The following is an 11,096-nucleotide window of genomic DNA, read 5'->3' as shown; positions in this document are numbered from 1 at the left end:
TGGGGACAGGAAGGAGGGGCTCTGAAGGGTGCCAGTCAGTGCCAAACTGTCGTCCAGATAACCAGGTTCACTGTGGCACTGGGCCCAGGCTGCATAGGGCTTCCCCATGTGGTCCACAGGGTGAGAACATAGCTGGGGGCGGGGCGGGGCAGAAGAAAACCAACCAGGAAGCAGGGTTGCACCCAAATATCCAGGTTTTAAGAACATTTAAGAAGAGACAAGGCTGGGCTGTTGAAGACAGAGGTGTCCCTGGGGTGCTGGACTAGAACTGACCACTCCTGGTTTAGTTTAATGGTGAGAACTGCCTCTCACTGCTACCTGCCTTACTTGCCCCTTGAGAGCTGTGAGCCCAGGACCCACCCATATGTGGGTTGGACCCTCAATCCACACACTGAACATGTATGTGTGAAGCCACCGATTGTCAGTGCGGGGCTCTCAGCTCCGAGAAAGCAGTGACTACTATCCCCTATCAAATAACAATTAAATACACACAGAATGTGAGGCACAAAACTGAGTTTCAGGAGGGCTTCTGTAGGACCCGTTAGATGTTCCAGGGAGTTCTGAAAGATTTCACTCCAGCCAAGTGAAATCAAGAGAAAAGTACGCAAAGTATAGGAAAACTCAGCAGTCTGGAGAGGTAAATAGAGGAGGAGTGCGAGGCTCAGAGATAGGAGTGACTTGCCCACGATCACACAGCAAATTGACAGGTGGAGGTTCGGCTGTGCCACCCTCTGAAGCCAGGTACCCTTCACAGCCACCAGATACAAGCAGGATGGAGGTAGCCCGTGTGTGAAGCTGGAGGTGGGGGGCGGGACCCCGAAGGTGGGGGGGAAAGGGCGCAGGGGGCGGTTCCATGACGTAATTTCCTGGGTGTGTGCGTGTGCGTGCGTGTGCGTGTGTATAAAAGTGGGCATAGCCTTGGTGCTGCTGCTGCTGCTGCCGCCACCACCATCACCGCCGCCAGCAACACCGCTGCCGCAGTGCTCCCGCTGGTGCAGAGCTCTGGTCGCCAGATCACAGACCTACTCCCGCCATCCTCCTGCAGCAGCTCGTCCACTCTTTCCGCACCGTCCGGCTCGCTATGCGCTCCGCCGCGGTTCTGGCGCTTCTGCTGTGCGCCGGGCAAGGTGAGCGGCTCCGGGCTCGGCAGCGCGATCCCTTCTCTTGCCCTAGGTCCCTAGCGGCGCCAGAGGATTCAGCACCTCGGATAGCACCAGGTCTCCTGCTCGAGTCCAGGCGCAAGACCCATAAAGTGGCCTAGGGTCTCCCACCACACCCGGAGGAACCATAGAGCCTGACCCAACCCCGCTGGGCAGCCCACCCCCACCCATCCCCGCGCATCACCCACTGGAGCTCTGGCTCCACGCCGACCAAGGTCACTGGGGGGAGATAGGGGACTGGTGCTGGCTCCCTAACCCCTCTCCTGTCCTTCCGCCCTCCAGTCTGTCCTTGATCTCTCCCCTCACCCCTGCTCTTTCCCGCCACGCCTGGGGTTTCTCCGCTTGTCTGCCTCTGTTCCTACCTCAGTCCCACCGCCCGGCTGGGCTTGTTTTCGTTGAACTCGATTTCAGCTCTGCACTCCCATGGGGAAGGGTTGAAGCTCTTCAGTGCAGCCTCTGAGCCAAGCCCCCCTGGGGGTGTGTGCAGCATGGAGGGGTAGCAGAATCATGGATGCCAACTTATTTTGGTTTTGGGTGGAGATCAGTTGGGGGTGTGTTGGTTGAGTGGGTCCCTTGAGCCTCCCATAGGGAAGGACTGGGGTTCCCTCGGTGCAGAGAGATCGCCCCAATCAGCAATCTCAGGCTCACTCAGTCTCTCTCTCTCTCTCTCTCTCTCTCTCTCTCTCTCTCCTCTCTCCAGTCTTTGCCCTTCCTGTGAACAGCCCCATGACAAAAGGGGACACCAAGGTAAGAAGGAATGTTGGGGTGTTGGGGTACCCTGGGAGAGGGAGGACGCCCTGTGGATTCCTCAGGGCCAGTCCTTGGGCAGCTGCAGGACGGAGTCTGGCATAGAGCCAAAAGGCAGCACTGCAGCGGCTGAGCCTGCACAGGGGACAGCTTGCACAAGAAGACATCAAAGATCTCTTGCTTCTCCTGCTGCCCAGCTACAGTGACGTCCCAAGGGGCCCATGTCTCACCCGCTGGGTCCTAGGTCCCGGGACACTTGTCTGAGCCAGGACCGTAGCTTCTCCCGCCCTAGGTGCACAGACCTGCCTGGTTGTGGCCTCTCTCTGTCATTCCTCTTCCCCCACCCTCCCTCTGCCTGGGGCTTCCTCTGGCAGTGAGACAGAAGCCACATCAGATGCTTGGACCGCATTCACATCAGAACCAGGGGTGTTCTTCCAACGGAGGATCGGAGAGTTCTGTTCTCCATGTTCTGAGGGCTGGCTTCTTCTGCAAGAGGCCACAGTTTAAAAAGTGTGATGTTAAAGGGAACTCACCGTTTACTTGTTGGATTGTATTTTCTTGTTTACTTGTTATTTACTGAACACAGGTCAGTGTTAAAGTTTTCACTACTTAATCTAGCTGTGCTACCTTAGAAAATTCATCTTTCTTTCTCTCTTCCTTTCTTTCATTCTTTCTTTTTTTGAGACAGGGTCTCTCTATGTAGCCCGGCTGTCCTGGAACTCATTATATAGACTAGGCTGGCCTTGAACTCATAGAAATTCACCAGCTTCTCTCTCCCAAGTGCTAGGATTAAAAATATGCACCATAATACACAGCACCCCAGCATTCTGAAGGCCCCCTTCCCAACTCCTATCTCCGGTGTCTGCCCTCAAAGCCTGGTAGTTGCCAGGTATGCTCTATGCAAAGTCTAGTGTCAGGGAGACAGGTTACAGGCTTCTAGGAGATACTTGCCAGAACCATTCCCAGTGCCATAGTGGGGCAGCAGGGGTTGGGTGCCGGCAGGTGGGGAAGGCCTGTGTGCTCCCTTCGATGTTGGTGTGACTACATACCCTGGCAGCCTTTGCCAGTTTGCTGTCCTGGAAGCATGGATTGGATGTCTTGGCATCCCATAGACACAGCCTCCCACACCTTCCCTCCCTGCCAGTGTTGCCTGACGCACGTCTGGCACCTCCTGCGTCTCCACCCAGCTGCAGACTGTCAAAGCAGGTCTGATGTGATTCCCTCCCCGAGCGTGTGTGGCACTTCACACTGCACAGAGTGTTTTCCGTTGGGTAGGCGTCCTCATCCTGGCTTTATATGTGAGGAATCCAAGGCTCAGAGAGACTAAGTCACCTGCTCAAGGTCACACAGCTAGCATACCACACAACAGTGAACACCAACTTCAAAAATCATCCATGGTGCTTTGCGACCTGCTTCACCTCACTGTGTTGGATAACATATTCAGAGATGTGTCTTGTTGGTCTGGACCAGACATCCAGATGTCACTAGTCAGTATCCACATCCAGGCAGGGGATTCTTCCCATGGAACCCATGTGGAGCCACACAGTGTGGCCGCAGAAAGGGAGGTGGTCCTGTTTCTGGCAAGTTCAAATCGAGGTAGGTTTATGCTCTTCAATGGGCAGCCTGGAGGAGCTGACCCTGTGGAATCTGCTGGACCCTAGCCCTTTGCAAGAGGTCCTTTTAGATCTCAGAGGAGCACCATGGAGCACCGCCCTACGAGTGAGAAGATGTCAGGCACCTGCTCCCTCTCCTCCCTCAGCAATGGTTCCCTCGAGACACATGCTGGCATGCCCACGTGATTTGATTGGCCCACAGTAAGCAGTGTGTGTGTGTGTGTGTGTGTGTGTGGTCTGGCTATATGGCTCTATGGTCTTGTTAAGAAAGCAGAGCTGGGTCCCATGGCCTCTTGCAAACAACACAAAGGCTCTTCTGCCCTTCTGGGAAAGTTGCCCTGGCACCTCAGGGGCTGAGGTCCATGTTTGTGCCAGCCACAGCCCACCTTGCTGTCTCCCAGGTGATGAAGTGTGTCCTGGAAGTCATCTCCGACTCGCTGTCCAAACCCAGCCCCATGCCTGTCAGCCCCGAGTGTCTGGAGACCCTCCAAGGAGGTAGGAGTCAGAAGCCGGAGGAGGGCTTGGGAGGCCAGGGTGTGGTGGGTAGGTCATTGCCCCAGTGCCCTAGTATGTGCTAGAATCTGGGGAAGACACATGAACCAAAGACAGCTCCTGGACCCTGAGGTTTGTAGACTCTCAGAGGGGACATATGGCAGTTTTCTAGAAGCCTGGGCAGAATGAAGGCGCTAGAACAGCAAGGCGCAGACTGGGTGCCCTGTGGACGAGGGTTCTGTGCGCTGTATTCCCAGTGTTTGGAGTCCTGCTGGCAGTACTGCAGTAGCCATTCTCTGGATCTAGGATGAATACGGTGTCGCGTGGACCAAAGAAAGACCACATCTTTCCAAGCTATGGTCCAGTTTAACACGTGATAGGGCTGTTACAGGTAGAAAACAAGAAAGGATGTCAGGAGGAACAGACAGAACAGGCAGCATGGAAGTGGGAAAGGGAGTATTTACACACTCACTGGAGCCTGCGGTCCGGCCTCTTCCTTGGGGGCTGGGAACAGAGCTGGCAGGTGATCTTTCTGCTGCAGTAGAAAGGTGATTGACATCTTAGACATGAGGAGTTTCCAAAGCGTCCTACCAAGATCCAGCCTTGCCTCCTCGTGCCCAGTTTCCATAATAAATGCGTGACCTCGGCTGAACATGTCCACCCTAATCTCTTCTGAGGCTGTCCTCTCTCTGGAAGCCGACAGTCACCATGTTCTCTCCCTGCAGATGACAGGATCCTCTCTATCCTCCGACACCAGAATTTGCTGAAGGAACTTCAAGACCTGGCTCTCCAAGGTATTTCAGCCCCATACACAATTCCACACAGAGAAGTCAGCAACAGAGCCTGAGGGAACCTGGGTGGAGGTGGAGGGTACTCTTTTAGGGGTTCCTTAAATAAAGAGCACCCATGAGGGGTCCAGGGGTACTGTAGGGTCTGGATGGTTCCTTACTGCCGGATGCCCCTGCTGCCCTGGAGAATTGTCTGTCCCATTCGGGCCTTCATCGCCCTCTAAGGTATAAGTAGAACTTTCTCTCATTGCCCACAGGGGACACTGAGTCAGAGGGGTGGTGTGGCCTGATGGGTCTAGCCAAGAGCCTGTACCCTCGAGGGAGGCCTTCACTGTTGTGGACAGCTGTGTCAGGGCTTGGCCACATGGGACCTTCCCTTGTCCCTTTCTGTCAGGTGCCAAGGAGCGGGCCCAGCAGCCACCAAAGCAGCAGCAGCAGCAGCACAGCAGCTTTGAGGATGAGCTCTCAGAAGTGCTTCAGAACCAGAGCCCTGAAGCCAAGCCTGGAGGTTAGTGTGGCCAGCTAGGAGGGGAGGGGGCTCGAAGGAGAACAGCAGCCCCCAGGGCACGCTGCTTCTTCAGAGCAGGGAGACGGCTACCATTGAACTGGCCTCAGGAATCCCCAAGGGCATCTGGGTCCTGTGCTTAACTCTATCTATCCCGTTTGTGTTTGTAGAGGCGGCAGCAGAAGCCCCCTCCAGGGACACTGTGGAGAAGAGGAAGGATTCTGACCACGGGCAACAGGACGGCTTTGAGGGAACCACAGAGGGACCTGGGCCTCAGGCCTTTCCAGAGCCCAAGCAGGAGTCCCCTATGACGGGAAACAGTCAGTCCCCTGAGGAGGACACAGCCACCAATACCCAGTCACCAACCAGCCTCCCCAGCCAGGAGCATGTGGACCCACAGGCCACGGGAGACAGCGAGAGAGGCCCGAGTGCCCAGCAGCAAGGCAGAAAAGCCACGCAAGAGGAAAAAGAGGAAGAGGAGGAGGAAGAGGAAGAAGAGGCGGTGGCTAGAGAGAAGGCTGGGTCCGAAGAAGTCCCCACTGCAGTATCCAGTTCCCACTTCCCTGCTGGCTCCGAGGACATCCAGAAAGATGATGGTGTGTATGATCGGGGATAGAGACCTCAACTGATGTGTCTGGGAGATGGGTAGGTAGGGACCTCATGCCACCTTCATAATAACCCTGAAAGCGTCTTCACTGTCTGGGGGGAGCCAAAGGCTCAGTGAGGTTATGTAATTTGCCTAAGGCTACACAGCTAATTTAAGACAAGGTGTGGTTCTAAGCTCAGACTCATATCTGACTCCTAAACCAAGTGTCAATCACTCTTCTACACCTGGGAGCAAGAGGTGCTGGGGGGGCGGGGGGAGGGAGCTTGGGGGAGGAGCGTAGGGGAGGAGCGTAGGGGAGGAGCTTAGGGGGAGGAGCTTCAATGAGGGACTCTGCCAACTCTTTAGAGCTTGGGAGGGTCTTGCTCCATGCTCCTCCCTGGTGGAGCTGGTTGGACCCTGAATGGTGAGCTTGGCCTTAGAGGTGCCTGAACAGAGGACCTGGGGAAGTGGCAGGGCCTGGGGAAGTGGCACTCCTTCCTCACTTCCTATCCTGCCACCTCCTGTTCCAGGTCAGTCGGAGTCGCTGGCAGTGGATGGAGGTGGAAAGACGGGGCCTTCTGAAGCTCTGCTGTCTGAAGGGAAGGGGAAGCCGGAGCACTCTCAGCAGGAGGAAGATGGCGAAGAGGCGATGGCAGGGACCCCCCAAGGTCTCTTCCCGGGTGGGAAGGGCCGGGAACAGGAACATAAGCAGGAGGAAGAGGAGGAGGACGAGGATCGTCTGTCCAGAGAATGGGAGGCCAAGCGATGGAGCAGGATGGACCAGCTGGCCAAGGAGCTGAGAGCAGAGAAGCGGCTGGAGGAGGAGGATGACCCCGACCGCTCCATGAAGCTCTCCTTCCGGGCACGGGCCTTTGGCTTCAGGGACCCTGGGCCTCAGCTCCGCCGGGGCTGGAGGCCATCTTCCAGAGAAGACAGTGTGGAGGCCCGAGGCGACTTTGAGGAAAAGAAGGAAGAGGAGGGCAGTGCCAACCGCAGAGCAGAGGTTGGTATGGGCAAGGGCGGCCACCCCTGGCAGCCCTGCTCCCACTGAGGTGATGTGGTTCCCAGAGCCGGGTCCTGTAGAGGTGCTCAGGTGAGCCTGGGACAAGGGGACAGCTGGATTAGAGCAGGGGCTCAATAGAGTTACTGGGCCAGGTGAACAGTGGGAAATGGCTGCGGCTGGAGGCCTCAGACCTGCCTGAGGGACATGGAGTAGGGACATCGACCCTGCTGGGATGTGAGCAGGATGTGGGAGTGATCGGGTCAGGCTTTGGATGGAGAGCTTGGCAGGGCTTGCCTGGCGCCTCTCAGGACACCTCTGGCCCCGAAAAGTAGGAAGGGATGCTAGGAGACCAGTGGTGACCGAGGAAGACAGTCTGGTTGGTGGTCATGTCCTCCTGGTCCCCAGGGAACTCAATTGTACCTCCTCCTGGGTTCAAACTCACAGAGAGGCTGCAATGGCATAGCAGAGGCAGGGCTAGCTGGACCGTGGTGAGCAGATAGGAAGTCATGGAGGTGCTGGCAGACTTGGGTTCCGGCTGGCCCTGGCTGCGTGACTTTGGGCAGGTCATTGTCCCTCTCTGGGTCTCACTTGTTCCCCTTTGTGAAATGGGAGTATGGAGTTTCTCTAACTTACCTTATTATCATAATCAGAACATGACCTTCAAAACCCTACTATGCCTAGGGCCACTTGGGCAGCTGCAAAGGGTGGTGTAGGGACACAGAAACGTGACCTCATGGGAGGTGAGAACTGGGTTTCTTGGTGGGGCAGGATGCCTCCTGAGCTGGTGGGACCTGGCTGAGCCGGTGCTCTGGTAGGAGTTGGGCTTCCACGGGGAGCCTGATGTACCCGCAGCCTGACTTCAAGGCTCTTCCGGTCAGCCGGAAGAGAACCTTCTTTAGGTCCTGCCCCTGTCTTTTGACCTAGGAAAGGGTCCTGTCGATACCTGAGAGCTATAGGCTGCTCTTAGGAGTGGGCGCTGGCAGGGAGCGGCTGTTCTTGGAGGTGGGGGAAGAATGAAAGGCATTGTTTTCCCTGTCCCCAGCCCCAGAACAAGATGGGACAGCTTCAAGAACCCCCTTACCCACCCATAAAAGCTTCTTTCTCATGGATGAAGGGAACCTGTAATGAAGAAGTAGGGGTCCTGGGTGTTATGGACATGGTGAGGTGGGGGAGAGTCTTGTTAGAAACTTGAGCAACACAGAACTCATACTTCAGAGGCTGCTCTAAGGTCAAGGGATCTAGAATCCCTAAGTCCAAGGCGGCCACTGTCAACATTTTGTGGCCATCGCATTTGCAGGACAGTGTAGCAGCTTAGAGGAGAGTGTCCTGTTTCCCTGTCTGACCTGACCAGAGTGTGGGATCCTTTGGGGTCAGGACCAAAGGTCAGACAGAGCCCAGCCATGGGCAGGTCCATGGTGATGCTGCTATGACCCTTGACCCAACAGGTAGAGAGGCTTTAGGGAGCACCTCAAGTGGGACTGGCTGCACCCTGGGAGCCAGCACTGGTATTCAGGCTGAGGAAACATCCTAAGAAGGAACTACATTTCCTGACAGAACAGGCAGGCTCCTGGTGGTCCAGAGTCCCATAGAACAAAATGGGGGCTGGATAACCGGCTATGGGGGCCTTTGACATAATGGGATCCAGAGTGTCCTAGCATTACTGGGCGGCATCATTGTGCCTATGATGTGGACAAATTCTCTGGGGCTCAGAGGCAAAGTCATGTGTCTGAGGCTAGCAGCTAACAAGCAGCAGGGCCAGTGTGGCAGGCACACTGTACCATTGATGCTTCTAACACGGGCCAGCCCTAAGTGACCTGTCTGTTCCCTCCTAGGACCAGGAGCTGGAGAGCCTCTCAGCCATCGAGGCAGAGCTGGAGAAGGTAGCCCACCAGCTGCAGGCTTTGCGACGGGGATGAGGCACAGGCTGGTGGGGCCAGCCATGGCTTCAGGGCCTGACTGCTGCTCAGATAGGGCTGCTTCCAGCCATAGAGCCCAGGTTACCCCTTTTGCCCCTCACATTCTCTTGTTCTCAGCCCCTGCCCTGGACACCTCTGCAGGGCAGCCCTGAATGTCAACACAGATTCCTTCTCTGAACACAGGCAGCTTTCTAGAAGTTTCTCTTCCACCTTCTTATCCACGGGGCACGACTGCAATAACTTCTGACCTTTGGGTGAAAAAGCTGAGAACTCCTGACTATGATATTCCAGATAAAATTTATTGAAGGAAGAATAAACCTGCTTTGGGCTCTTTCCTTTCTTTGACTTATTTTCATTCCCTTTCCAGTCTGAGCTGGGTAGGGGCAGAGGGACAGGGTAGTTTCTACACTGGGCTGGGTGTATGGTTTGGGAGACTTCTTGCTGGGCCATTTCCTGACTTTGCATTGTTGAACCTCAGTTTCTTGTGTTGATGGAGGTGCTGAAATGCCCAGAATGGGGGGTAGGGATGAACACAGGGAACGTCCCCATGTGCATGCAGATCTCCCAGCCATGCCTGAAGCAGGCACTTTCTGCTGAGTCTGTCCTCCTGGACTGTCCCCTAGCTATCTTGGTGTTGGGTGGAGGTTGACAGGCCCCAGGATAATGCCTTCCATTGACCACAGGCTGGCCACGCAGGACTCCCTAGCATAGCTTCTTGTAGCTGAAGCCCACAGTGCCCATGACCACAGGCTTGCGATGTGCATGGGACCACAGGGTGTCTGAAGAGTGGGGCAGGAATGATTTACTAGAGAATAGCAGGTCTTAGGTCCAGTTTTTAAAGAGGGAAACAGAGGCAGGGGAGATAAAACAGCACATTGAAGTCACAGGTAGAGCTGACACCCCCACCCCCTTTTATGGTTTTTCGAAGCAGGGTTTCTCGGTATAGACTTGGCTGTCCTGGAACGGGCTGGCCTAGAACTCACAGAGATCCACCTACCTGCCTCTGTGAGTGCTGAGATTAAAGGCGTGCACCACTACAGCCCTACTTTTTTTTTTTTTTAAGATTTATTCATTTTATTTTGTGCGTGTTTGGCCTGCATGCCTGCTTGTGCACCACGTGCAGTCTGGTGCCTTTGGATGGTCTGGCACCCTAGAACTGAAGTTATGGATGGTAGTTAACCACCGTGTGGGTGCTGGGAACCGAATCCAGGTCCTCTGCAGGAACAATGAGGGAGGGCTCTTCACCGCTGAGCCTCAACACAGCAAACATTAAGTTTGTAAGTTATTCAGTCAGGCCAGGCTGGGATGTGCTGCTGGGTCCCATGGGTGCTGGCTCCCAGGGCCAATCATTCAGTCACTCATCAAACATTCGTTATGTGTGTGGCCAAGCACGCCTGCACACAAAACCCACGATGAAGCCTGGCTCTGGAAACCTATTGCCTTGGGGGTAACTTGAATCCTTCTATAGGCAACATGGCCTCTCATGTGTCAGGCTTGTGTGTGGCTCTGCTGGGTTCAGCTTCAGACAGGAACTTTACCTCATCCTGTTCTCCGCCTGTGCACCTCAACTGGAAGCCAGGCCGTGGGGAAGCTAACCATGTGGGGATGGCCTTAGTCTTCGCAGTCAGCCTGTGTGAGGCTCTCCTGCCAGGGAAAGCAAGAGCATGCACGGTGTTACCTGAGAGACAGAGACATTGCTGCTACCCCAGGCAGAACCAACTCCAGAGTTCTAGCTGGTATGTGAGGGCTGGGTCCCCGGAGTCCAAGTGTTGCCTCCGGTGTGCCACAAACCCATTCACTACCTAGAGTGCTTGGCCCGCTTTTCTGTCTCTCTCAGAGCCTCAGTTTCCCAATATGGAATACTTAACTCTCTACTGAGGTAATTGTAAGGCTTTACAGCACCAGACAGCACAGACCAAAAGCTATAGCAGTGGAAGACATGGTAGGATAGTGATCAGGTGGGAGGTCTCACCTCCCGCCTCAACTTCTCAACTGAGGCCTGGCTTCCTGCTGCAGTACAGCCTGCACCTGAGGTGGAGACACCTGTGTGACATCACTGCTGAGGCCTGGTTTTCTTCATGTTATAGTTGAGGTAATTATACAAACTCCCACTAGGCCGCCAGAGACCAAAAACATCCACTACCACCACTAAGTGGCAACGGACCACAGGGACACCGTGTCACCAAAAGACCCCAACCCAAAGACAAACAACCTGCATTGTATCATGGGAAACAAAGATGCAGCCCAGGCAGGCACTGGCAGACGGCTTTGTAGGCAGTAAGTACA

General features: G+C 55.2%; 1 protein-coding gene across 1 annotated transcript; it reads left to right on the top strand.

The window, feature by feature from the left end:
- The first annotated feature begins 971 nt into the window (after positions 1-971).
- Chga (chromogranin A) lies at positions 972-9,125 on the top strand. The gene is made up of 8 exons (XM_052186705.1): positions 972-1,127; positions 1,861-1,907; positions 3,922-4,015; positions 4,738-4,806; positions 5,195-5,308; positions 5,476-5,901; positions 6,422-6,894; positions 8,727-9,125. The coding sequence occupies exons 1-8, from the start codon at positions 1,082-1,084 to the stop codon at positions 8,808-8,810; spliced, it is 1,353 nt and encodes a 450-aa protein (XP_052042665.1). The 5' UTR covers positions 972-1,081; the 3' UTR covers positions 8,811-9,125.
- The last annotated feature ends 1,971 nt before the right edge of the window (positions 9,126-11,096 follow it).

Source organism: Apodemus sylvaticus, chromosome 6 (assembly GCF_947179515.1).
Source record: "Apodemus sylvaticus chromosome 6, mApoSyl1.1, whole genome shotgun sequence".
Lineage (NCBI taxonomy): Eukaryota > Metazoa > Chordata > Mammalia > Rodentia > Muridae > Apodemus > Apodemus sylvaticus.
The sequence above is the reverse complement of the archived record's forward strand: the minus strand, read 5'-3'. Positions and strand labels throughout refer to the sequence as shown.